Source organism: Trachurus trachurus (assembly GCF_905171665.1).
Source record: "Trachurus trachurus genome assembly, chromosome: 4".
Classification (NCBI taxonomy): domain Eukaryota; kingdom Metazoa; phylum Chordata; class Actinopteri; order Carangiformes; family Carangidae; genus Trachurus; species Trachurus trachurus.
This window is the reverse complement of record NC_139898.1, coordinates 24184162-24212010: the sequence shown is the minus strand read 5'-3', so window position 1 is coordinate 24212010 and position 27849 is coordinate 24184162. Positions and strand designations below refer to the sequence as shown.

The 27849-nt window shown below is 41.7% G+C and overlaps 1 protein-coding gene across 3 annotated transcripts; it reads right to left on the bottom strand.

Moving 5' to 3' along the window:
• Positions 1-37: 37 nt before the first annotated feature.
• On the bottom strand, positions 38-27849 carry rfx2 (regulatory factor X, 2 (influences HLA class II expression)). 3 transcript variants are annotated; one of them, XM_083969966.1, is made up of 18 exons: positions 27697-27849; positions 16123-16231; positions 15368-15457; positions 14038-14120; positions 13272-13542; positions 11679-11753; positions 10498-10679; positions 10175-10294; positions 9638-9759; positions 9225-9343; positions 6002-6114; positions 5719-5870; positions 5199-5296; positions 4656-4805; positions 4343-4551; positions 3890-4043; positions 3757-3799; positions 54-2847 (listed from the first exon to the last, which is right to left on the bottom strand). In XM_083969966.1, exons 2-18 carry the CDS (start codon positions 16228-16230, stop codon positions 2726-2728), a joined length of 2211 nt encoding a protein of 736 aa, XP_083826092.1. In that variant the 5' UTR covers position 16231; positions 27697-27849; the 3' UTR covers positions 54-2725. The 3 variants fall into 3 exon arrangements, with proteins under 3 accessions (XP_083826094.1, XP_083826092.1, XP_083826093.1); XM_083969968.1 differs by lacking the exon at positions 15368-15457 and having other exon boundaries at positions 38-2847; XM_083969967.1 differs by lacking the exon at positions 11679-11753 and having other exon boundaries at positions 69-2847.

Below are 27849 nucleotides of genomic sequence, written 5' to 3'. Positions count from 1 at the left end.
CTGTTTGTTCCAATTAGGTTTTGTGATGTTGATATTTGATTAAAAAAAAGAAGAAAAATAATAATAAATGTGCTCAATCAAAAGAAAACTTTGGTTTACACCAATTTATTACACATTGTGACCAAGTACAAAATACAGCTGAACTATGCAGTTTATTACAGACCATCATCTGTCCTTGTGCTAGTTAAAGTGTAGTCAAGAACAGGTTTAAAAATACACAAAAATAAGGGTTCAGTATACTTGTAAGAAGAACCAAATCTAGTTCAATAAAAAATAATCCTCCGCCGAAAATCTAGAACAGCCTTACAAAACATTACAAAGTACACATAGAAATAACTTTTTTTTCCCCAAAGCACTTGAAGGCAAATGACTGTAACAGGCACAAGTTACAAAAAGCCTTAAATAATCAAGCTCAAGGATTCTCGTCGCTACAACAAAATCATCTGAGGGGGAAAACCGAGAGACGGAGAAGAATAAATCAACCAAACCAGTTTCAACACAAAGCTGATGTCAATCAAAACAGAACTGTTCATATAAATAGAAATTTCCTTTGTGACAGTTGAGTAGATTCCTCGGGCGCGGTAAGAACTGGAGTTCACACATTGAACAAGGGCTGAAGCAATCGATCATTTCTGTTATCGAGTATTCTATCGATTTTTTCATCAATTAATCAAGTGAAGTCTTTCGCCTTATTAAATATCAACCGTAAAAATGAGGAAAATGACAAAAAAAAAGACACGTCTCTGAAAATTAACAGTCAATTATTGTGATGTACTCATGTGATTAATAAATATCTGTATAATATTTGTACATTTTAGACCTCAAATGTTGCTACTCGACTGATATTTTTGATGTCATCGCTGTGTAGCAAGGGGGTGTGTGTGTGAGTCTGAGTCATGGAAGAGGAGTGTATGTTCTCGTGTGTTAGGTTAACGATTAGGCGACATGAATTTCTGTCTTTCTTCTTTTCTGTTGTTTCTTGGCTTTGCTCCATCTCACCTATGATCGCAGCATTGAATTCTGGGAACGTCGTGAGACACAGAAGTGTAATTAAATTAAGCTTCGATTCAAGAAAAAAAAAATGCCTCAATCATTTTTTTGTAATAGAGTTATTCAAATTACTAATCATTTCAGCCCTACATTGAACAATTGAGCTTGGAAAACAAATTTATCACACACACACACACACACACCACTTTAATCAATTACACATCGAAGCATTTTCCTCAGATACAATGTGAGGAGAGAGATTAGGCAAAGACCGAAGGCCACAGAGCACAAACTTTCTACATCATATAAAGATATATATATATAATTTATTATGGACAAATCCCCAAATAACGCACTGTATTCTTCTCTAATCTAATTTAAACAGAACATAAGACTTTTATCTGAGTAACAGCATGAGGTTAAAGTATCTGAAGTCGGGGAGCATGTGCCGGCTCAGATGCCAACAACATCCTCTACTTGTGTAACGATTTTGGTTTTACAGGTCCAAAGCTCTAACTGGTATTGATAAATCTTAGAGGAAAATTTATCACCACTTTTTTTTTCTTTTTAAATGAGGAAACGAGGCTCAATGAGACCGACCAGATTAAATAACTTTAGATTTAAACATCCCATCTCCATCAAGCTGATCGTTCTGGATTTTGTTCCCTAACATGTTGAGTCGCTGCACTGGGACTTGGGACAATGGTTGAAAGAATCCAAACAGTTCACAAAGGGACGATCGCAGAGTTGATATCAATTGGAGGAAATATTGAACTATTTACATGAGAGGAAACCGGAGCGGGGGAACACAAACCGTGGCTACGTTTTTATTTTTTATTTTATTTTTTTTCTTTAAATACTTGCCTCATGTCATCTGAGCCAAACGGAGCACAGCATAGAAATCTATTGAGGTAAACAAACCAACATCGTACACAGCCAAGGTAAGAGACTGTTCCCTGCCTTCCTGACTGCTGTGAGACTACGAGGCCCTCCTGCCTGACAGACAGAGCCGTGACTGAGGCTAAGCTGGTGGGGAACGACTGAGGGAAAGGTCCTTTGGGTCAGCAGGTTGCATGTTCATCGTTTTTCTAGGTTTTTTTTTTTTTTTCCCATGTTTGCCGCGAGCTGCAGCAGAGGCAACGAGGAGTAACACACCTACATCTAAATCAATGTTAAAGGTGCTTTGAATGTCTTGAGGTTTGGAGAGACGATACATTCATACTGCGGTAGAGGCACAGCTGAGGGACAGATAGAGACATCTGTAGTGGTGGTTTCAAAGTTAGCAATCTAAGGCACTCAAATGACACTATGGCACAGCTAGTTAAAATCTGAACAAAAAAAAAAACGAACAAAAAAAGAAGAATCACATAAACACCATACACCATCACTCAAAAGTTACACATCCATTGAAAAAAGGTACTGCACAAAGTCGTTCACAGTTGCAACAAAAACGGAAAGAAAAATCAGACCTGTGTTACACCCCTGTGAGTAAAAAATAAAAAGACGTGAGCTTCCTGGGAGAAAGATCAAGTCTTTCTTAATGCTAGTGAGGGGGAGGACTGACATTGCTACTCTCTTCTCTATGTACATTGCACACACTGACTGCAGAACGTCGGCCCGACAGCCACTTATGTCCTCAGGAGGCGCCAAAAGCCACTTTAGGGTCACCTTTTTCTTTTTTAGGGAGAGGTGCCCGATCCCTGTGGCTTTCAGTCGGCACCCGATGGGACGGGACTCACATCTCCTGCAGAGGGTGGCTAATCTCAATCCTCTCTCTCTTTACAGCCGGTTCGGTCGGGCCTCTGGATGTATCGGCGTCACTTCCCAGGTCGCTCATCTCATCGGAGAAGGACGCGTCTAATGGCAAATAGAGGGAGAGGTCAGCCAAAAAATCTGATGTGCTAGAATAAAAAACCTTCTAACGTCAAATATATTAACTATCAGTAGCCAAAACAATAATTTTTTTTACCTAAAGTGTTTAAATAACACTGTCTGACTCACAATTGACAATTTCTAAGCAAAAAAGCATCAAAATTGATGCAGCAGAACTAGAGATCGTCCTTTCTGGTACCTACATTATCCACCATGCAACTCTAGGAGTGGCTAATGTGGTAGAGATGAAGTGTTAACTAAAGAGGTAACATCTTCTCTCACACTCTTTAAAGATTTGATCAGTGTAGTTCCTCTTTCAGCAGCGGTGTTAGACATAACTGGGGGACTCTGGGTAAGAAAACCCAGCAAATCCACTGAAAACACCCAAACCAACAACGTGTCAGTCTGTCTTTAAACTTTAAACTTTGGCCCCGTCTGTGACTTTCAGCCAAACCCACCGGTTCTCTCTGTAGACACAAATATTTACAACTCGGTCTCAAATACATAGGTTCATCTTAGGAAGGAACAACCACCACGGCTGTGTAGATGGTAATTAAGGAGCATGTCATACGGTGGAACAATGTGTCTCATTGATGTGTTTTAATAGTTTGGACAAGAATTGAGCTACGTATAATAATAATAATATACAGTGTGAGTCTTTGAATACTCTATTACTCACTGCTTAGATAATCATTGGATAGATTTGGTCTTTTGTGGTATTTTTGACAAGAAGAGAAACATAATGTTGCATAGCTCATCTTTACCCATCTTTTGTTTTGTTTAGTTTTGGCATTTATATTATGAGAAGAGTTATTTACTGTAAACTAACAAAAAGTCTTTGGGAGGCAACGTCACTCATATAAAACCTAGCACTGAAAATAAAAAGAGTCTTACCTTTTTCCATGAGTGATGGCATCATTGAGCTCAGGTCACTGAACTGTAATTCAAGAGATAACGGTGTTTTAGTCAAAGAGACTCATTTAAATATAATTTTCATCAGCACAGTGTCTCTCTCTCTCTCTCTTACCTCCCCCATGACGGCAATAGGCGTCTCTCCAGTGGCCTGAGCCACACGATGCTCCACCAGGTAAAACATGTACTCGTCATACAGGAGACGGATCAGATGGAAAGAGCCAAAACTGGCTGCACTGCGCAGAGTGAGGTCTCTGATCACCATGGAGCTACAGGAAGGAGATAAACAGAAAATAAGTAATAATAATCTATATTTATGGTGCGTTCCAACCTGTAACTTGTGTTTTTCCGACCCGTGAACTCGTACCAGTTCCATCTTACGGGTTCTAGTGCATTTTCACGGGAAAAACACGAGTTACGGGTTGCCTGGAACGCTACAAAGAACACATCATTTATATAGATAATAATAATAATCTGAATGTGTCATACAGTCATGATACTGTAAGGTCTATAGCCCAAAGAGTACTGTAAAAACTAGGCGCGTGCAGGGGAACTGTTCCCATGTTACCTGTAGAAAGACCACTTGAGCAGGAACTGGCGAGCAGCTTTAGGGAAACTCGGGCTGCCCTGATGGGGCTTCAGGACCTGAGAGACCACGTTGTCCAGCCAGGTGGCCCACTGATCCAGAGAGCTCTGCTGCTGCAGGGTGACTTTAAAGTCCTGCTCCAGGCGCTGGACAACACTCTCGTCACACTGACACACCCACGAAGCCTGCTCCTGTTAGACACAACAACAACAACAACAACAACAACAACAACGGTGAGAGGCAGAAATCTCAAAGTGGACTCAAACCTCTGATCTTTATTACATGAAACATTTACCTGGACGTTAGCAAAGTCCACCCGGTTGAGGTCTGAGAGCATCTGGTTGATCTGGGAGGTGTTTTGGAGGACGGCGCGAGCTGCCTGGGCCAGATGGTTCAGACTGGTGTAACGTCTCAGAGTCTGGGCAAACGCACTGACCACTGCCACCTACACAACACAACACAATGGAGCAAAGGCACACCTTAATGTTTTCATGCTTTTTTAATATCACTGAGGTGAGACTTCAATCAAACCAGGTCAGATCTCTTGGCTTCCTGTTGTCCCTCATGATAGAGGACAGAGCCAAACTCAGAGGTCGTCTAGATCTCTTCTGTCAAATTTTTTGGAGGTCACATGCCATCACATTCACACATTTACTGCAATTTTAAACCAGAATGTATCTTATTTTATAAACGCAAATGAAAGTGCATCCACACAGCCTTATAAAGTAACATAACAGACTCAGTTATAAACCGTCTAAGACTTCATTGCTATTTAATCCATACAAAACATGTGCTCACACAATTTAACAGACTTGCGGGTCAGAGTTTTCCTTGTTACCTTGGTGCGGATAATCTCTTGGGGAAAGCTGGTCATGGCGTTAGTCAGCCAGCCCTCCAGACTCTTGGCAAAGTTACGAATGGCCTGAGTGAGAGTGCCTGAAGACAGAGAGGAGCCTGGATTACAAACTGACTTCACTACAGAGTCAGAGTTATGTAAACTCAGCTGAGAAGATACAAGTACAGAGAAACCACCGACACCCCATGATAGTAATGCTTGGTGCTGCTGATTGTGTTGTAGATACTGAGGATTTGATATTGCATCACTGGTCTGACAATTTTTTAAGTAATTATTTTAGCAAAAATGATGAAAAAAAAAAGTATCACTGGTTTCAACTTAAATGTGTTATAGTTTTCTCAGTGCTCTGAGATAATAAACTGAATATCTTTGTGTATTGGATGAAACAACTTGAATTTACAGACCAGACAATTAGCTGGCTGATAAAAATGATAATGAAAGTACTCATTAATTACAGTCCTACACTTTGTCTACATCATTGTCTCTCAGTGGTAGTACTGACTGGGAACAGGGCGCAGGACATCAGGGATGAGGATCTCCACCAGAGCCTGGTAGAGGATGTGATCACAGCTCCTCATCCATAGTCTGATAGGTTCGTATTTACACAGAGCCACCAGCTTCTCTCTGGGAATCACACCTTCCAGATCATCGTCGCTACACACAGAACAAACAAAGAAAATATAAATGTAAATAATACCAGCAGACAGTAAAGAAAAAAAACTGACTCAGTAGCTTCGTATTCAGCGCTGAAGCCCCCTGGCTCCTCCTGTTATGTTTGGACTGACCTGCTGGCGATGGTGGTGTTTCCGTCGCTAGATGGCAGTGTTGAATACCAAAAGGTCTGCCAGAGTTTCTCAATGTAGTGGAACTGGAGGTTCATCACCACATCCAAAGTAGCCTGCAGGAGAGCGGCAAAGGAGGAAGGAGGGGGAGGGAAGAGAGGAGGGAAAAAGAGAGGGAGGAGAGGAGAGGAGAGGAGGTGGGGGACAAAACATACAGAGCTGAACCATGGCAACCAGACACACAACAAAGTTTCTACAGGCAGGCAGGCAGCCTCTCACTCACTCCAGGCCCTCCTGGTTAGACAATGAGCCAGCTTAACACAGCTCCCTGCACATTAATCATCAGGAGGATCCTAAAGGCCACGTTTAGGCTTCCTCTGGAGGTTTTTTTTTTTTTCTCGAGTTGATTTCACTCCCTTTTTTTCCTGTCTTGGTTGCCTTTATGAAGCAGATTAGTCTGGTAGATTAATGCATGCATTTGCCTGGTTTTAGTGGCGAGGCGCTGACCTGAACTAACCCATGCGACTTCCTCTTTCCTGTTCATATGTATGAGGCTCTTTGAAAGCAGAGTACACAAGTGAACACAACAAGAACACAGAGGAAGCAGTGGCAAGCTAGCGCTCTTACGTTTTGACAGCGGTTTCTCGGGGTCGACTCGTCACATGTTCCCCCAAAAAGAGAGCGGTCAAACAAACCCCTGAAACTCAACGCAAATATAAGAAAACAGCTCTGCAGAAGTTACTGCGACCATTCATCAGGCCACAGGAAACGTCTGCCTGACTCAACATGACGCAGAGACCAAACTCTTTATGTTTTTGGCGTCTAACAGTCCCGTATATCTCTACGTTCGAGTCCACCGAGTGTTAACAGTATGATTCACTCCGTGCCCGGAGATTCTCTTCTTTCTTTATCTGGCAGGACATGCACTTGCCGCTGGATCTTATTACACAGCAGTGTAGGCTTCAATCACATGATATGTTTTTGCTTCCTCTCCAGCCGTCGCCATGGCAACCTTGTTTACGGTTGCCCCCAGCAACAGGTCAAACACAGAACTCCAAAACAAAAAGGAGAATTCCCCAGCCCCTCTAAACAAGAGCGTTTTGCCCCCACAGTTTTTTCGCTGCACAGGAAAAACAGCATGCCTTAAAAAAAAAAAAAAGAAAAGAAAAAGAAAAAGAAAGAAAGAAAGTGTGAAGGAGAAATAACACGTGTTCACATGCACATTCACAGACAGACGAGTGCCTGCAGCAGAGATTCCCAAATCTTAACCCTTCACTTCTGTCCACACACGTCAAATACAGCATTTTATTAAACACCTACTTATCTATGCTTCAACGCTGATATATTGTTGTTACTTTGACGTTAATAAATCTGGTTAGAGCCCAGCTTAAAGAAACAGACTTGAGTTTGAAAGTAAAAAAAGAAATTAGATATTTTTATGTCTAGGCCTTAATTTATCCTGTAGCTAAAAGTGCTGTCGATAAAAGTCATGGCCAACGTGTTAACAGGTCAGTGTTGGCTCACGTAAAAGAAAAAAAAAAAAAAAGGTGAAAAAGAAAAGTGAAATGCATCAATATTAAACACGCAGGGGCAACGAGAGCTGTGAGACTGACAGAAATGCGCTGGCAGACAAAGACAGGAGCCCATGTGCCTGTCCACAGACAAGGCAACACAAAGGCCCATGGGGAGGCCACCACAAAGACACCAAGATGTCCACCCAGCTCGCTGAAAGGTTAATTGGCATGTCTTGAAAGCTGCACAGAGATGAAAAGACGGCTGGAACAAAGGGAGCGTGGTGAGGCTGGACAAGGGGAGGGCAGGGATAATATGATAAAGCCAGAGCTTCACTGCTTTAATCACAGCCTCTCTCCTGCCTGAAAGCCCCCAAATTTTAATGTCTAGAGAGGGAGGGAGGTAGGGGGGTTATTCCATCTCAAATTCATTGTCCCACCATGAAACTATGAAATCTATGAAATGTCATTACGTAACACACCGCTCCTCCATAGATCTTTTTTTTTTCATTTTCCCAGTGAAGCTTTGACTGAGGGATAATGCTGGTGTGTGGTAATCTTTATTTCAGAAACAAGTTCAACAATATATTTGTTTTTCATCCAATACTTGTTGAACAGCAAACTTTTTTTTTTTTTTTGCACAAGCCCCCTGTGGCCTTAAAATAAAGTCTCACGATAAGTATTAAAAAAAAGACTTATTTTCTGAAATAGCTGAACTTTAAGCTAATGTTTCTCAAACAGGTGTTGTTTCTCTTTTGGACTATTTTCAGCAGCAGATTAACATACACTTTGCGCCCTAGTGTGTGTATATGGCAGCAGGATGCTGTATGTGGGTTTGCCCCTAAGTAAACAACAGTGCCAGTGATCATGGTAATGAAGAAACAAATGTCCACCAGCGTAACTGTTGTGACTCACTGATGAAAATGGAGACATAAAGATAATATTCATTCTTCATAGTATCAATAGATTATTTTGGTCTAGTGATAACAACAGTAATATAGAATATCAACAGACTGTTTTGACAAATATTAAGCAATTCAATATAGGAAGGGTATCCATCAGCAGGTCAACAGTTAAATATGAGATAATAAAGTGTTTATTAAAAGCAGAAAGCATTATCAGAGGCATTACGATTTCATTAGTCCGTGAATATTTTTATAGTGTCCTTATTTCAACCCTGTTCAGGACTAGTACATATGTCATAAAACATGTGTTATTTATGATAGGCAGAATGTAAAACTGTATTTTTTTTTTCCTATGAAACAAACACAAATGCTTATGATGCACTTGTTTAACTTACAATTACAAGTCTCTGCTGATGTTCCAGTAAATAACAACATACCACTGTTGATATATGGCAAATGTAAAGAAAAGAACTCCAGGGAGAGATGGCCGATGTGTTTATCTCTTGCATACACATCTGTCTGTCTGTTACGGATGTTTGCTAATGTGTGTTTAGAAGTGGCAACATGATTTGTTTAACATAGCAGGGCTTATTGACCCCAAGGAAGGGAAATGATACCTAGAGTTTTGCAATAGGTTGAAGTGGACCAACAGCCAGGAGGCAGAGAGACATGATGAGTTCATCTGTGAGGTCTCACTGTGGGGAACTACAAAGGAGCCAGACCACTCCTCAAAATTTCTATATCACTTCAAACCTTCCTGAGGCAGAGAAATATGTATCAACAGAGTAGTAGTGCTGTGATGTGACCCACCTCACAGTGGTCTCTGTAGAGCGTCTGCAGCTTTTTGATATCATTCAGGTTGATGCGCTCTGGCAGAGGCTGAGTGCCCAAGTCCGGAGTGGGAAATGGAGGCAAAGTGTGGGACGTATCTGCATAAGCAAAAATGTAGACAGGTGTTATTCATAACACACACACATACACACACAAAGGCTCATGGACTTTGGAACCATATGAAAACTGTATAGGAAGTTTATATAGTGTAGGTAAACATAGAAACACGCATGCTATTATTGCAACATCAAACAATCCCATCTGACATTCATTATGAAAATGTGTGCTTTGTGATTACATTGGTGAAAAATAACTAAAATCACACAAAAGCAGAACATATAGTCCTGGATACATGGCTGAGGTGGCAGACAACCAGCTCCTGTTCTTCTTACCTATGTACTGCTGGTGGTGTTGGCTCTGAGCAGCCACCGACTGCTCTGGAGTGCTGCTACAGTGCTGAGAGCTCCCACACAGGCTGTCAGACATGCCATCCACCTTCTGTAGAGGTTTGAACCTATACGGAGAATACAGGGCAGGACATGTATGCATGTTAGCAGAGTTTTTGAAGAATTTAGAGGGAAATAAGAATCTGGTTTTGAGGAATAGGGGTATGCGGGTTTCCATTCCAAAGAAAAACAGAAATAACCATCACAGAAAACGGCAAGGGAGAGAGTGAAAGAGAGGCAATAGGGAAGGATATTGAGGACAAGATACAAGCAGTAGAAGATTGGCAATGAAAGTAAAAGCAGCTGTCACAGGGTAAATGTAATTTTAAAAAATCTGATTTACATATAAACTTAAATTAGGAAAGAAAAAGGAAAAACAAAATGGCACAGGATGAGTGGAAAATTAGATTAAGTTGTCACAAATGTGTCAGAGAGCAAGGCGAGGGGAAAAGGAACATCACAAGAAGAGATACGGTAGCTGACCTCTGTTTCTGGTGGACAGGCTGCTGCCTCATGGCCATGTACTGAGTGTCCTCCTGCAGCCGGTTGAGCGGCGAGTCTGGCTTCACCCGGATGCCATAGTAATGATACTTAGAGTTGCCTCTGGTGGATTTAGTGTGGAAAAAAACAGAAACCAGTCAAGAGAAGAAGAGTTGCCATCAGTGTAATCACTATCATTATCCTCTTCCATCAGTAAGTCTCCCATGCCTATAAGCATCATCATAATACTTGTCACATCTATAATAGTAACACGATTACTGTTATCAGCATCTTCAGCACTGGCAAAAACTTCTTCCTGTTTGTACCTGGTGCCGAGGCGCCGGGTCCTCAGGCCCATGAAGACCGAGCGGATGAGTTTGCCGAAAGAGGCCGCGTTGACCGGGTCCAGTTTCTGTTCCTGACAGTGGCGCAAGTAATGGTTATACAGGGAGCACCGGGGCAGGCTCACTCCCTCCGCCGTCTCATAGTTGTCCAGCAGCCATTGCAGCTAAAAAAATACAGAGCAGAAGAAGACAGTCGCACAATCAGTGAGCCCCAGCGGGCAAACCCTGCTATGCGATAGTCACCTGTTCATCAATGGAGCTTATTATCATATCAAAAGAGAGATAACACACACACCACGCACGCACATTACATAACCACCTATTTTAAGAGGTGAAACACCTGAAAGACCATTGCACTCCCGCTGTAGGCCCTTTATATGCCTGACTGAAGCAGTAAATGACTACAGCATAAGGAATGGCTGATAGTAAAAAGAAGACGGTTATAGTCATAGCTCCGTCTGTAAAAAGCACCAACCACAAATAACCAATTTACAAATCAGATTTAAAGCAAATACTTGAAACACTAGTTGTACAAATGATGTTGAGGATGTGAGGTGACAGCTGGGGCTAAGAGCTGGAAGGTAGGGAAAAGTCCAAACCACAACTTTCCCCATGTGATTGTAAAGTAAAATGTCATTTAAATGTCATTACCATTGAACAATAGCCTCCAAAAAAAAAAAAGAAGTCAGGCCACGTTCACACAGACATATGCATGTTCTTTCATTTATGCGAATGGAAGAAGTGCATTGACATCATATAACAGATGTAAGTATGGTAGCTAGCACGCTTCTCCAAACTGGACTTTCTTTTTAATGTGGGGCAAATGTCTATCTGAATGTGGCCCCTTCCAGTGCAAAAATGCATGTCTTGGTTTATTGAAGTGTGAAAATAACACAAAATCAATCAACTTAAGTCCATGCAGAGCGTTGAGACACATACACAAAAGATATATTCTTGAGGAAGAAGTGAGAGCAAATGCAAGTTCAGATCAAGGACGAAAAACTAATGGAGGCAATTATGCGTGTCAGTGGGACAGTGCAGAGAGAGTAAAGCTAGCAGTAGGAAGTGTGCAAGAACAGTGGAAGAACACACTGCCTACAGATTCAGCCACGGATTTCTTTTTTAACATTTTCCCTTTCAAAGAAAGTTCCTGGTTGACTTACATGGCTGTTGAGCAGGCTGCTTTTGTGACTTGCAATTCCTTCAGACTTTTGGAGGTTTTCAATCGCCATTTCAAGCTAAAGAAAGAATAAGCATGCAAAAAAAAAAGAAAAAAAGAGTGGACACAGAAGGGAGAAGAGGCAAAAGAGTGAGAGACAGAAAGGGGACAGAAATAAGCAGAGTATATGAAAAAAAAAAAAACAGATAAAAGGAAATAAGACTGTTAGCGAGCAGCCAGATCTCTGCATTTCTATTAAAAATCAGTCAGTGTTGCAGCCAAATCCATTATTGTCTGACAAAAGCATGCAAATCAAGGGACTCATGGGGTTAAGCTGCTCAGTGAAGGCTTGCAGTCAGACACTCTATGTATGCAAATAGGAACCACAAACAGGGGCACAGGTCACGTCAAGCTAAGGGACAATAGGTCAACAATGCCTGTGGAGCCCCCCTCCCCTCAGTTTATCAAACATTTTAACTTTAAGAAAGTAATAAATTAAAAAAATTAAGAGACAGACAGAGTAAGTTGTAACTTCGATTCAAACAGTGTAAAATATACACTGACATATTATTCCTTCTTGGGACAACAAAAATTAATGGAGTCCAACTGGCAGGCAAAGTAAATGACAAAACCAGGGACGTTCTGTTGAGCTGTAGAAGAAAATCAAGTCAAAAAAGAAAAAGATATGTGGTATTGCAGCCAAACTGGAGACACAGAAGAAAAGGAAAAAGAAGCAGGCAGCGTTCCAAGCCTTAAGAAGGCTCCCGAGGGCTCTTGGCCAAATGGTAATGAGCCCCAGGGGTTGCTTTGTTTTGCAGGGCGCTCAAGTGCCTGTGAAAACCTCTGAAACAAGGCAGTGCTGAATTATTTAAGCCAGTGTCCCGATTCTACAGGCTCTCTGCCCTGTACTGCTCTGCTCTGCTCTGCTCTCTGCAGAGCCAGGAGGCCCCAACTCAGGTTGCTGTAAACCCCCATGCGTCTCTCACTGCCTTTCAGGCTTGTCCTAGGAGCCGGCCCAGTCTGGACAAAGGCTCAGGTAGCAGTGGTGACAATTGGCACTAGTGTTCATCTCACTGCACTGTATGGTAGTCCGGATTGTTTAGTAAGCCATGCTGTACTAGTTAATGGTAACAACTTATTTATGTACTTTAAATTATATATACAGGGGCATCTCAATAAATTAGAATATCATGTAAAAGTTTATCTAAATCAGTAATTCAACTCAAAAAGTGAAACTAATACATTATATAGATCCATTACACACAGATCGAAACATTTCATGTCTTTATTTATATAATTTATTTTAATTGTAATGATTATGGCTTGCATTTAATGAAGACCTAAAATTGAGTATCTCAAGAAAATGGAATATTACAGATAAAAAAGCCTTCTGAAAAGTATGTCCATTTATATATGCACTCAATAGTTGGTTGGGGCTGTTTGACTTGAACTACTGGAAATGGACTTGATATTGTCTTGATATCCATGATATTCTAGTTTATTGAGACACACCTGTATATAATTTGATCACATTGCAGCTGAGAAAAGACATTTTTGTCCAGAGCACCACTGGGACGAAGGTGTGAGTGCTGCTCACCATGGCTGAGGAGGAGCGAGACGAGTGTGATATGTGGTTGCGGCTTCCCTCCATGCTTCCTCCATGGATCAGGTAGGTACTGCCGCTGGAGATGATGTGGCTGCTGCCCACATCCATGGCGATGCCAACCATGCCATGAGGGGGTACTCCACCGCTGGCAGAGGAGACGACTGTAGTGACATGAGCTCCGCCGGCCTGAGAGTCGAAGTAGGTCCCTCCGCTGCTCTGCCCGTACAACTGAGCCTCAGGGTTGTAGGAGTAAGCTGCACGGCTGAGGACCAAACATTATAATCAACACACAGTGATGTCAAACCAGGGCGATGCTAAACAAAGGACATTTCATGGCTAGTGATGAATTTGAGAAATCCAATCCAATACATCTAGATTTCATACACAATCATATGATTGAAATGATTGCAGAGAAACTGTTAGGAAAAAAAAAAATCAATTTCCATTAACTTAAAAGGTGTTTTGATGGGAGGTGGATGTGACACTATTCAAATGACGAGGAAAAGTGGTCTGGAAAGTTGTATTTGTCATTACGCTTTTCATGCAGAATCCATTCATACATAATTCAAGATGACTCTGGAACCAAATATTATGCTAAGTGCTGTCTCTGTTAATTTAAAACGATAAAAGAAGTTTTACAACACTTTTACAGCATATTAAATTAACACAGTGGCCATTTAGAGCTATGGTTGGTGAACAATAATAATGACATGATTCACTCAAATATCTCAAATAACAGTGACATGTTGCTGCTTACATAGTTCCATTGGTGTAAACAGCGTCTCCACTCTCTCCTACATATTGAACCTGGGATGGGTAGACATGTTGCACCTGCTGCACCTATAGGGATCAACAGGAGAATGAAAGAAAGGCTCACAGGTAACAGACAGATTTTTTTTTGTCAGTACTAAGACATGAAACACTACTGAGATTGTACTTGACTAATTACAGTACAGAGAAATATATTTTCACGTGAATATAGGTATGTGCACATGCATTTGTGTTTACATGCAGTGCAGTGAAATAACATCTATCCACCCCTTGGTTTGTACACAAAAGCTTCAACAGCACAAATTTATATTTAAAGCACTGACTATATATGATCCGACCTACCAAGGCATTTGGTGTGGAGTTTGAGGTGATTGTAATGTACAGTAATTTAAAACAATGTTGCACTGAATTGATTTTAACTTTAACTTTTGTTGTTGTTTAATTAAAAACAAGCTTAAGTTGACAAACATCACAACTGGTCATGAAAGATACAGTGAAGGAAAGAAATAGAGAAAAGCGTGAACTGTTCATCTGCTTTTGTCTGATCTTGTGGCATGAGGCAACACCAGCTAACAGCAAACGGATTCTGGTTTTCAACATTAGACGGTAGACATCACACACATTGTATATTGGGATTTGGTTCAAGCCCCCCAGTAATATAACCAAGCTTTGAAGCACAGAAGACAGATACCCAGAGACTCTGAGAAGACTTTAAGCCATACCCATCAACATCACAAAACATAGTATTTTTTATGTTACTCAGGTACACAAGCAGTAGGTCAGGCTCAGCCAGAGAAAGACAACAAATGAGGAGCACAGGAAGCAGGAGAAACATTTCACCTCTCAATGAGCAGGGTTTGGCGGAAAGGATGAGCTGCCATGTTTGACATACCTATCTTGTGTTTAACACAAACATGGTTTTAGCTACTTTTTAACTTGTTTACTACCTAATATGTCACCTAATGGCCAAGCCAACAACCGCACAAACTGACTGTTACTGTATAATCTAACATAAATTCTGTCCCCAAGCGAGCGAAACATGAAGCGATCAAATATTTGGAAGTGATACAAATAACCTCAGGTGAAACAGGCTGCAGGCTAGTTTTGCCTTGAACTTGATATTCAGCTTTCTTTGAATTCACAGAAATGTATGTAATCATCCTTCCTGTTACTTTATTTGTGTGAAAGAAACCACTGTGTAGGTATCTGGCTCAGTCACAAATATTAAAAATAATTTAATTTCTAAGAGCTGTAAAAACTCAAGGGGTGCACAGATATTTTCACAGCACTGTATATGTATGTACAGTACTGTGTACCTGCTGAGGGACCTGTTGAACCCTGGATACTGAAAGCTGCTGTACTTGTCCTCCCTTCTGAGCTGAGCCTGTGGCTTGAACCAGCACCCTCTGTGTAGATACAAGACATAACTCAATTACATAGGTATGTATGTACAGTAACACACATCACTGCATGACAGTAAACACAACACCGGCAAACATATCAACAAGCGCTCAAGCCTTGTTTTGGAAACTGCTGAGAGATTTATGCTCATTAAGACATAAATAAATGAAGGCTCATACTTTTCCTACGAGTCTAACATACTCAGTGTCAGACTGGTGCCCTGCTGTTGACTGCTGAACAACAGAAACTCAGACTGTGTTCTGCTTGGTTTATTGACGATTTCGTCTTTTTGACTGTAGCTTCAGATATTCCAACAAAGAAAAAAACAGTGAGAAGGCATAGTTGAACTCATAATAATGAATACATGTGGGAACTGCTTTGGTTGCTGGAAAGTTACAAATTGGAACCACTATTCAAAAATATATATTTGTTTATTGCAGGTGGGGACAGGAACATTAGACCATAAGGTGCATCCAGGAGTGATTGTTGTGACATTGTACTAGCACAAATATAGCAAACATTACTGTAACACAACAGCCCTGGTTTGGTTTCCAAAATAACTTATTTCTTATAATTTAGAAAATAAATAGTGTGAAACAATTAAGTCATAACAGACTTCCTGCATTGGTCCTGTCATTACAGCACAATCAGGGTAGAGGTAGTGCCCCACCTGCTGGGATGCTGGGACAGGCTGTACCACAGGGGCCTGGGCTGATGACGACGTTCGCAGCGTTGCCACGCTGGTCGAAGTGTCTGACCCTCCCTCGGAGCTCTGCATGCTGTGTTGGAAGGGACACGGGAAAACAAAAGAGAGAGAAAAGACATGAGTAAGGGGTCACTTTATAACAGGCCAAAGATTTTTTGTGGTGCATGACTGGGATATATTTTCTCTTGCATTTAGCGCTTTAAAAAAAAAAAAAGTTTGGTAAACTATTTTCATTGCCACAAGTTAACAAGACCACCAGCATCCAAAAAAACCAAAACATATTTCAACCTCCTAAAACCATGACGTCTTCAGGAGAAGAAACTCTGCACGCTGTCGCTTTCACTTGAATGCTGCGGTGCTTACTGAACTGAATTATCTCACGCTCCCTATGTGTTCATACATGTGGTGAAGCCTTCAACATATGTACACTAACATGCATATGCTACCAGACTGCAGAGTTTGGCACATTACGCACTGAGCCACAGCAGCAAATCTCTGGTTTGGAATTACAGAGTGAGCAGCAATGTGGTTGTTGTGAGTCCTTAGATTGCTTGTAGTAGCCAAAATGAATGTGCTGTCTATCTTATAGAAGCCAGAGTAGGAAAGAAAATACTTCTGGTGTGTCTGAGAGCAGTTAGAGTGGTTTGTTTACAGATGAGGTAAGATTTGCTTGTGAAGCATTATGTGGTGAAGAAGTGTCAATCTCATGTAAAGAGGTGGAGCCCTGACGACGTGGATATCGCGGCTGACAGCCAAGTGTTATGGTATTACACGTGATCTTAGTGAAACATCATGAGTGCTTAATGCTCTGATGTGTAACAATGAAGACTTAAAGAGAATTTCAAGTCTATACACATGCACAGCCTTGCTAAATACACGCTCGTCCACCCCACCCCTTCTCTCTTGGAGCCACCAGAGCATTCATTGGGCCCCAAGGGGTTGCTGGCATTGCCAAGTCAAGCTTAGTCACCAAAGCTTTAAAGAGCCCCAGAGGCTGCCCACCTTTGGCCTTAATCAACGGTGAAATAAGCAGCCAAACTGTACGACACAGACTGACCCAACAGGCCGAGGTGGGAAAGTTACAGTGCAGGAGTTCAAGTTACCAACGGGACTCAATGAAGTGCTTCCTGAGGACCAAACCCACTGCCGCCACAACTTGCCTTTCCACTGGGTGACAATGTGCACAGCATAGCAAAGGGGAGCTAAAAATGGAGTGACACAAAGGCTCTCTTAAAAAAAAAAAAAAGGACAGAGGGAGAAAGAGCGGGAGTAAGGCAGGGACAAGAGAAGAATAGGGCAAGGGGGGGAGTAAAAGCAGATAAAAAACAACTTCCCCACTCGCTCCAAAAAAAGAAAAGAAAAAAAAATGAAGGGAGAAAAAGGATGAAAATGGCAGTGGGGCTCCAGACCCTGCCAGGGTCCTGATGATATCCAGCGTTTGTTTCTAACGAGAGCCGTTCTGTGAGGGCTCCAATAATCCAGCTGATATGAGGAAATTCCTCAATGCTTTGTAAACGTTTGTCGGTTGCTATGGTGAGGAATCCATGACGACCACCCCCAACTCAACACCCCCTCCATCCCCACCTCCCCCCTCCTCCATCCCCACCTCCCCCTTTATAAAGCTCTTGCACAGGAACTTTCGAGTGCGACCGCAAAAGAGGAGAGAGAGGGGGGGGGAGGAGGAGGAGGAGGAGGAGGAGGATTAGAATAAGGGTAGAGGGAGATACAGCACAGTTGGGGGGTGGGTTGAATTGATGAGCGGTCTTCTTTGGTTCACGGCAGACATCCAGGAGGAACAGCAGGAAAAGTCAGTCGGCAGACGGGAGAGGTGTTCGGCAGGAACATTACAGCAGAGGGGTGCAAGACACAACCTGCTCGAGACGTTCTGTGATTAGTCATAACACAACACGCTCTACAATGTTATTTTAATTTACTGGAAGAGGCCTGACGAACAACACCACTTAGGCAGCGGTAATCTCCAGGGTGAACTATTAAGATACAAGCAACAGGTGCAGCCACATGTGTTTTTTTTTTTGTTTTTTTTCCGAGGACTGCTCGATTGAAGCGGTTAAACTTGCGATTTTCATACATTACGACTCTTTCACATCGGCATTACCGGGCGGGGATATCCACTGCTTCAAATGGAGCGCTCCTCTGGGATCTCTAAATTGTAATCAATAAATAAGTCTTCCTTTTAATATGCAACAAATTAAACCCAGACAGCGGGAGCCGTAACAAAAAACATTTAACAGGACCCACACAGGAGAAGAAAAAAAGCTTTCAAGGGGGGGAAGAAAAAACAAGGGCAAAATGAGTCACAATCGAGGAAAGCTTGCCTGTGATGGAGAGGAAGGGGAAATAAAGTTAACCAAACCACATTTCCAACAAAAATGTTGCGCTCACATCAAACTAGAAGTTACATCCTCTTTTATGGAACATTTTCAGAGTTGAAGACCATGATGATACAGGATAACACCACCACGACGCAACCACCTAAAATGTTGCCACTAAATACAACATGATGAAGGTATCGCGGTTGATGATACCACTAAATCCCTACCATTCATCCACAACAAAGATTTTCCCACCACAGATGAGAGATAATCACAAGGGCACAAGTTTTATTTCCAGAAATGACACAAAATCATAATATCAACACAGAGTCAATAAGTAATACAAAATACTGTACAACCCTGGCTTTTCATTCGTAACTTATCTGAAGCCACCAAAGGAGTCAAATACATTAAACTTTTAATAAACTGACCATGATACACACAAATAAAATAAAAAAATATCCCTACAACTCTCAACCGTGTTGAGTTGGGCATCCCCGCTGGAGGGCTATAATATATTTCTATCTATTTACCTTTATTTAACCAGGAAATCCCATTGAGATCTGAAATCTCCTTTACAAGGGAGACCTGGCCGAGGTAGCAGCCATGTAAAATCAGCCCATACAAGATATAGGCTGCAATAAACAATAAAACAAATGGCACTGCTACATCAGATCTGGGAGTGCCACCTCTGTCATTTTCCATGTGAGGGGGAAGTTTTTACCACAGGCTGACACTGCCCGCCTACATGACTAATAGAGTGAGTGGAGGAGGACTATGTTGAAATCTCTGATATGTGTCAATCTTCTAAAACCCCTGGTTCTTGTAAGGAATTACTCCCTAAGCGGTGTGTGTGTGTTTGTTCGGCTCCCAATTAGCACACAGACGTGAGGGCTCTCGTATCCCGTCTCAGTTTTTCTTCACACCTCCTTCTTGTATGTCATTTAAATACCAAAAAGTCGATTATCAGATTGATGCTAACAAGGACTGAACGTTTTAAAAAAGCCGCCACAATCCTCAAGCAGCTTCCTGAAGTAAGGAATTTGTTTATGGAGTGTCAGTGCAGTTATAAATACACTTGTAACAATCCCATCATTTATCTTTAGACATGTAATTTCCACCACCAGACACGAGTGGCACAGGCCTGAGGGCTTCTTTATGCTATTAAGTGGCACGACAAGATGTGTTAGGGATCAGGAAACACAACACTGACCCTCATGTTTTCCAGCATTAAAGCTCAATTAAAGTATGAGAGGGGAAGTGTGCCAAATCATTGCATTGAAGGTGGGGAAACAGGATGGAGAGCAGAAGTCTTTCTGCTTAGTCGAAGGTTAAAAGCCACGCAAGTTCCCCTCCAGCAGCTCTGAAAGGCACAAAGGTGGGACACAGCAGGAGATACAGCACACAGCCGCTAACACCCCTAACTCTGGATAGGCTGCAGTTTATGGCCATGCCTTTTTCTGCCTCGATCCCAAAGAAAAACTTCACACATGAGCGCTGTGAGGTGAGCCTGGTTTCATTCAGGCAAATCCCAGATGAACACTTTACAACATTACAACAGCAGCCCCCTCCTTTGAAGAGTTACCTGAGTTTTAGCTGCTGGCTACAGAGAGACAAGAAAATACTTTTCTTTAAAAAGAAAAAAAAAAGAAAAACCCAAAACCTTACAAAGTATTATTAATGCTGTAGACATTAAACTTAATGTTATGTTAGTGCAGACAAGATTTAAACATCTGTCACTGACAGATCTAACTCAAACAGGGCTCAATCAGAGAAAAACACATACAGATGTTCAATTAAAAGCAGGAGCCCACAGTCTTGGCTCGTGTTTGCACTGGCCCACATTGTTTGCAGAGCAACAACGGTTGCTAGTGGCAACACCGTCCACTCCCGTTTCCAGGAGCCTGTTGCTATGCAACCAACAGAATACTTCCCAAACCAAACAATGCCATCCCCCCACCTGATCCCTCTATCTCACGCTAAGTAGAAACTTACAACAATAAATACTATGTAAGCTATTAATTTCAGACACCAGGGGACATGGAGGCAGAGTTATTCCTGTGCTGTAGTTATACAAAAATGTACAGACTTTACACTGGTTATAACGTGAAAGAACAGGATGAAGTGCTCTGTTTTTGTAACTACGTGGTGGTGGTCAAAAGAGGGACGAATGTTTAAGTCATCAGGGAGACAACAGTCTATTCTTCAGGGCTGCTTTACACTCATGCCACCCAAAAACAACACTTCCAAAAGCAAGTCAAGTCTTTCCAAAAAATTCCCTGGGCAGAGCAGACAGTAAAACAGCTTGAGCAGAGCAATACTCTTTCCAACTCACTGGAAGATAAAACAAAATAAAGTAGAGGTAGACACTTGTTGCCTTTCAAGAGACATCTATGGAAGACTTTTGTTCCGCATTACACAATATCCTTCTTTCCTATATCTATCAAGGAAAAGCAACAGGTCTCTGACGAGTAATTTGAACATTTTAGCAAGCTGAATTTTTCATTTATATATACATATAAAGCATTACCATTTGGGGATTTGAAATAAAACATTTAGACTTGTCTTTCTTTGATTTAATTAGAAGAACCTATAAGATCACAGAGGCACACGCACTCACACAAAGAGTGAATTAAGATATGATAAGAGATTTCCACAACAGAGGCTGTTCTTCAAGCCTGTCTCATTAATTCACGGCTAATCCAATCAAAGCAGCTCTTGGGGTCTGCAGATGGCAGAGTTTGAAGGGGAAAGAGAAAGAAAGAAAGAGAGAGAGAGAGGTAGAGAGAGGGTAGAAATAGGAGGCACCGACCACTGTCTCTGATCCAAGCAAACACCCCCACCCCCCCTCACCTCCCCACCTCTGGTCATCAGCACAACCTGTCCACTCTGTCACCATGTGCACTGCAGGCCTGACAGCCACAGAGAGAAAGATCAAACCGTTGCCATGGAAATTGTGTGTTCGCCCATGCTGTACACACTCACAACTTCCTCCCCCAACGCCCTACCTTCTTCTAACCCTTTCCAGATTTCCACAAACCCCCCCTCCTCCTCCTCCTCCTCCCCCATCCACCCCCCAGTTCTCATCCTTAACATTTAACATCTCAAGATGAAGATCAAGGATTTGAAGGAACTGCACATGTTGAGAAGTTTAAGTGGAAAAAGCAAAGAAGACAAGCATTAAAAAAATGGGGGGAAGGTAATCGGACTATACTCAGGCTATACATGATGCGAGTGTCTCCTTCATGAGTTTTCACCGAATGTGTTTCAAGGCGATCAAAGTGATGATACATAACTGACACACAAAGGAAGGACCTTCACTCAATCACCAGCAAGGACACAGTAGAGTTTTGAATATTATTATTATTATTGCATAATCTCCGTTTTCCTCCTCAAAACATGAATGTGTGTAAAATTTAAGAAGAAGAAAGATAAAATTGCACAAGAATGATTTTGATCATTTATCTCACTCTGACCTTCACAGTCAGTTAGCACAGCATGTAAGGCATGAATAATCTCAATTTAAACATAGCCATAGCAACACCCAAAGCATAGATTATGGGTCCCTGATCACATTAGTATATCACAAACCCTGAGAACCAGTTTCATTACTAAAGTGCATTTATAAAGCAAATCAGCGTCAGCAAAATACAAATAGCAGATTAATAACATAATGGGAGCAATGGGCAAAAGTCAGTTCAGACAAGATTATTCCACAATAGCAAGTTGTTTTCCATTTGCACTTCATAAGACAAAAAGCCAATGAAAATACACTTGCGATGGTGAAATGCAATGTACAACTACATTCTTTTAAATCAGGATGAGCAACATCTGACTGACAACTCGGAGAGGTTAAATACAGTGAGTCTCCTAACGATTCAGTCGAGCCCAGACTTGCATCCTTTTCTATGACAGAATATCAACACTCACTCCACATGCAGAAACACTCACACTAATGTTTAGTTCGTTGGTGGGTTTTTCGTTTCCAGTTTTACTTGCTCTCGTCAACAGGTGTGTTTCTAACCTGTGGACTTGGGAGTTTGATTTCCCAGGGAAGCACATTCTGCAAAGATGACCTCAGATCCTGGCAGCAAGCTGCGATGATTGTGACTGATAAACCTGAGATAAACGTCATGGTTGCACTGGAGGAGTCTACCCACTTGGTAGGCGTTCACTGTGCACAGATATGATGACTGAAACGCATCATAGTGCATGTACAATATGCTTTCAAAGGAAATTACTTGACATAAACAATGAGTCATCACTTGATGCTTTAAATGCAAGGCATATCCAAGTGTCTGTTGTTCATGTGCTGAATACTATGCTATGGTACATACCTGACACCAGACGCAGATTTAAGTACTTAAGTGTTAATGCCTTTCACACAAAACCCTTGAGCAAGACAAAGGACATTGAAACAGATTCAATCTGTTCTTGACAGGCCATTTAGGATAGGTAAATACTGGATCACTGACATCCAGACAAATCTGAAGGAAGCATACATTTTTTGTAAATGATAATGCACTACAGTTTCTACATATCCGTGTCATTAAATTAGATAAATAGCATGCCTTAGCTTTTGCATCATTTTAGTGAAACTAGAATGCAACCTAAATTAAATGCATTTCATACAGAGGCTGAGCACTGTCAGGTCCAAGTTTCAGTCAAACCCCATCTTAGTGGCTTACCAGCTGTTACAGCTGGCCACAAATAGAGTGGACTTAATTGGTGTGAGAGTCTGCATATTGCCACTGAACCAGTGATTCCTGCATAAGACATTACTAAGGCAGAGTCTGGATTTTGAATCATCGTTTCTGCAGCCAGAATAAAGATCCAGTGATATGCTTTTGGAATAAAAAAAAAAGTATGACTTACATAATCTCAGCAACATTCATGCTAATTTAGCACATCATATTCGCTACCATTTCCAGGACATTAACCATCAAATTACTTCAGGATCGGACAAGTGTTCCTGCATGGCAAATTGCATCAAGATTGCAATCATATAACATACAGTAAATGGTGGTGACAGGACAATGTTGACATGACTGCTTATCAGTGGCAAGAATTTGCTGCCAGACCTACTACTCTGGCTGCAATATGCAAGGTTGTTCAGGCAGGCAACAAGTGTTATATGAGAATTCTTACATGGAAATAATTAGCATACAATGCTTTTAAATCCCCCCACACTGAACATGGCTTCTGAAGCGAATGAGAAGGAAGACACGGTTTTAAAGGATCAAGAATAGGATCTAAGGGCTGCACTGTATGAGGACACCCACCATCATTTAGCTGAACCAGGGCTTCTTGCACCTGTGACAATGGCATCCACTGCTATTGTTCCCCAGCAAATCACCTCATTAAAGAGCTTCTGAAAAGCAACCAACCTACAAACTGTCTGAGTCTACTCCTTTTGGTTTTGGTAATTACTTTGTAGCAGGTTTACACTGACAGATATTCTTCTTTTAAGCCAAATAAACATTAACAAAACTACCCTACAACTCATTTAAAAGAAAGGGAAAATGAGGAGATGATGGGGGGCTGCTGCTGCTGCTAACCCTGAAAAAGTAAGGGAAGGAGGTCAGTAATTGTAATGCAAATGTCACTGCCTTGTCTACTGTTTGCGACAGGAAATTTAATTAGCGGTCGTGTAGCTACGATACAAACAGGTGGAATGCTAAGAATGCTCCTGATGACACACACACACAGACAGAAGAGACAGACTGAAAAACATTTCATTTCACAACGAGTTTCAACTTGTTGCCACCCTGCAAGAGCCAATCAGTGGTCACATTTTTTTGGTATATGACAAGATTTGTTTCTTTGTATCCTAGCAGCCTAAGCCTACAATGATTTCCAAAAATCTTTGTAGCTGGAAGACTTGAAGCGAGAGTCACGAGGACACTTAAACTGTTTTCCTTTCAACAGATTCTTAAAAAATTGGAGCAGCAAACCACTTAAAATGGAAAGCGCTTAACAAATAAATTAATGATGAAGATTATGAAACTGAAAGTATTTCATGTGTACAAATGACACTATTAATTTCCACTTAACAAGCCCCACAAGGCATTCGCCCCTCAGTTCTTCTGCTTTGCTCTGTGATTTCCTGACATGCTCTTGACTGGAGTTATGGGATAAATCATTAAAATTGTGTTAATAACAGATAATGAAACATGCAAAACAAGCCATGCACTTCAAGTCAGGCACAGCAGGAAGTCAATGTCACTCTATATGAATATGATCTGTAAACAACCAGACAAAAGTGATGGCAGTGACAAGGTCCGTGTCTATATCTGTAGCTGGCTATTGGATTTAAAACTTCTCCCTGGGGCAGCAGTCGGCCTCATCAAGATAAGCTAAATGCAGCATGAGCAAACACACATACACGACTACATCCACAGAGCACACTCATGTATACACACACACATACACACGCGCAGCCAACACATACACACACAGAACAGAACATGTGACCATAAGCTGTGGATCACCCACTGCCCAAGAGACCACTGCAGCTGTCCTATTGATAGCTGAACTGTACTACACACACAAACACACACACACAGGGCCAACACTCAAAATGGCACATGGGTAACAGCACAGTCACTGCTACGCACAATCACACAAGCAACTCCAGAGATAGCTTTAAAAGAGAGGGGCTAGAGGAGGGGAGGTTACAGCCCTAAGGACGGAGCGTAATCTACTGTGACACTCATTGCTGAAATGAACCAAAGTCTGACCACAATCACAGGCTCCAGGCCATGCCAATAAATGGCAATCTCAGATGGAGAGACATGGTGATAGAGACATAACCAGGGACCGGCGACAACAGAGCTGAAAAATTAAAAGAACTAATAATTTTCAAACACACATTTTCTAAACTTTGCAAATCAGTGAGAAATTTCTGAATAACTCCTCAAACACCCGTTGCTCTCCACTTTGTTTAAACCTCCTTCCTGTGCACCTTCTTTGTGACCTGCCTCTGCAAGCCAACGCTATGCACTCTTACCACAAAGAGGGAGATGAAAATAACCTGATTAAAAACACTGACTTTTAAAAGAATAACATTTCACCCCCCTGGCCCACTCCAACCCTTTTCTTTCCATGACTTGGGTGTATTTGTATATCAAGTTGCCATGTAAACATAACAGTGTCACGCTCAGATTGGGGGGTGGGGTTGGTGGGGGTTACACACAGAGAGTTTCAGTGCAGTCATCTCTTTATTTTCTTTGTAGCTGCAGAGAGTTGTCTGACCAATTCAAGTGAAGTTTCTCCGTCTGACACTTAACTCCAAAACAAGTCAAGTCCTTTGTTAATGCACATCCAATTCTCCCTTCAAATATTCTGGGTGGAGTCTAGCTTCATGAACACTACCTTTTAATATATTTGTCAGCCAAGATATTAATTATGATTATTCACATTCAGGCCCACTTTTTAATCATCACTTTTCCTTGCCAAGATAAATACTTAATGTAAATACACAACGGTTAGCCTATAGCTCAATTCATTGGTAGTACACAAATAACATTAATTAGAGACTTTTCATGGTGCAAAGATTTCTCCTGATGCCTCAAAAGCAAACATTACAAATGACCGAGCACCTGGCAGCTGTCTCTGAAAAGATAGTTCATTAGAATTAATGTATCTCAGAGGAGGAAAAGAGACATCATCCCAAAAGGAGAGTGGGGGGGGGGGGTACAAAGTGCTGGAAACCAGCCACAGTCACACACTGTAAAACTAATGAAAGGGGGGTTAAAATCCTGGGGGGTGGTCTATTTTTCCTTGGTTTCTCATTTAGTACTATGGCTTGGATCAATATGACTCTTCAACTCTGCAGAGAGGTCAAACAGCAAACCCAACGAGACCTGCAACTACGCTAATAGCAAGCGATTTGCTTTAGGATTGTTCAACAGGTAAAGCATCAGTAAAACCTGAACCTGTTTACTTGTGATGAGTTGGAGTACCAAAATCGGGGAGGCTGGCCAGTGCACCAGCGAGCGTATTTTATTTGGTTTTCATATCTAAAAACACATAGAAAATAGCACTTTAAACAACCCATCTCTCACCCAAGGGCTGTAAAACAAGGCGAGCAGTATAAAAGAACCATCACAGCACCACCTAGCTGCAACAGATCCAGCCATTCAAGCTATTTCTGGTATATTTAAAAACTTCTTAAGTTTGCAAAAGTAAGTACTTTTTACCACTTGGATCGCCAACTCATAATCTGAAAAATTGAGAGTGATTTAATTTGGCGGTTGAATAAGTTACACAGAGAAAAAGAGATCAGTCAGTCGGAGATCTGTCGGAGCATCAGGGTTTTTTCTTTTTTTTTTTTGCAGCGGTTGAGTGTCGTAACAACAGAGCCGGTGGAAGTTCACATATCCGTGCCGTACTGCCTCATTTTCACTTGCTTCAATACATACGATTTAAACACGAATATTTCCTAAACTGAGCTGACAAACTGCCTGCTGCTGCAATGAAAGTTGTCCTCCTGATCCCAGCAGCAGCAGCGGACGGTGGGTTAGTTTCAGCCCCTCGAAAGCCAAAGTGGCTATCGTTAGCTAGGCACACACACACACATACACAAACACACATACACACACTTCCACTTCCACCTGCTTTCAATAAATAAACACGGTTCCCAAGAAAGAAAAACGCCACACGTTTGTCCGTGTAGTGTCTTGCTGTAAAACAACGTGACAGACGCTTTCAAACTCACAAATTAAACTTCAGCAGCTCGATCGCTTTCTCAGCAGTCTAAGTTAGCATTAGCTGTAGCTTGACTGATAGCCTAACACACATCCATCCTGCTGGGATTCAGCTGGGAAGTGCGTTCACGCCTCACAACATAGCAACAAGTGTAAAGTGATGGTGCGTTGCGTTGCGTACTCTCGCTGTGTTAACGTCTAAAGTAAAGTGAGGCAAAACGAGTGGCAAAGCTGACTTCAGGTGCAAAAAAACAAAAACAAGAAAAGAAAACAAGCTGTAGCTAGCTATAGGTGGACGTCAGTTAAATGAGGAGTGGATGGAAAGCGATCGATTCTCAACTTGTGGGGCGGATGCCACAAAGAAGGGAAAGTTATGTTGTGGAAAATAACCACCAAGACTGGTGGTAGTAGTAGCACCACACTCGATCCCAGAGCATTTTTTTCCTCTTCAGAGTTACATTATTTCCGTTTTTTAAATTCTATAAAGATATAGTCACCTTTGCCTTGTGAAAAGTTCTGCCCTGGCTCTGCTCTCTTTCCCCTCTCTCCCACTCGCTCGGTGACTTCCAGATGCTGCTGCTGCTGCTGTTGCTGAGTGTTGCGCCCGTTGGTAAGTAACTGTCTCCACGGCTACAGTCACTATGGCGCGA

Excerpts from the sequence above, each read along its gene's own strand:
- rfx2 (XM_083969966.1), bottom strand. The coding sequence starts at position 16,230 with ATGCAGAGCTCCGAGGGAGGGTCAGACACTTCGACCAGCGTGGCAACG. Across the intron at positions 5,871-6,001 it reads AACACCACCATCGCCAGCAG|CGACGATGATCTGGAAGGTG; the intron begins GTCAGTCCAAAC and ends TTCTGTGTGTAG. Across the intron at positions 5,297-5,718 it reads TGTCCTGCGCCCTGTTCCCA|GCACTCTCACTCAGGCCATT; the intron begins GTCAGTACTACC and ends CTCTGTCTTCAG.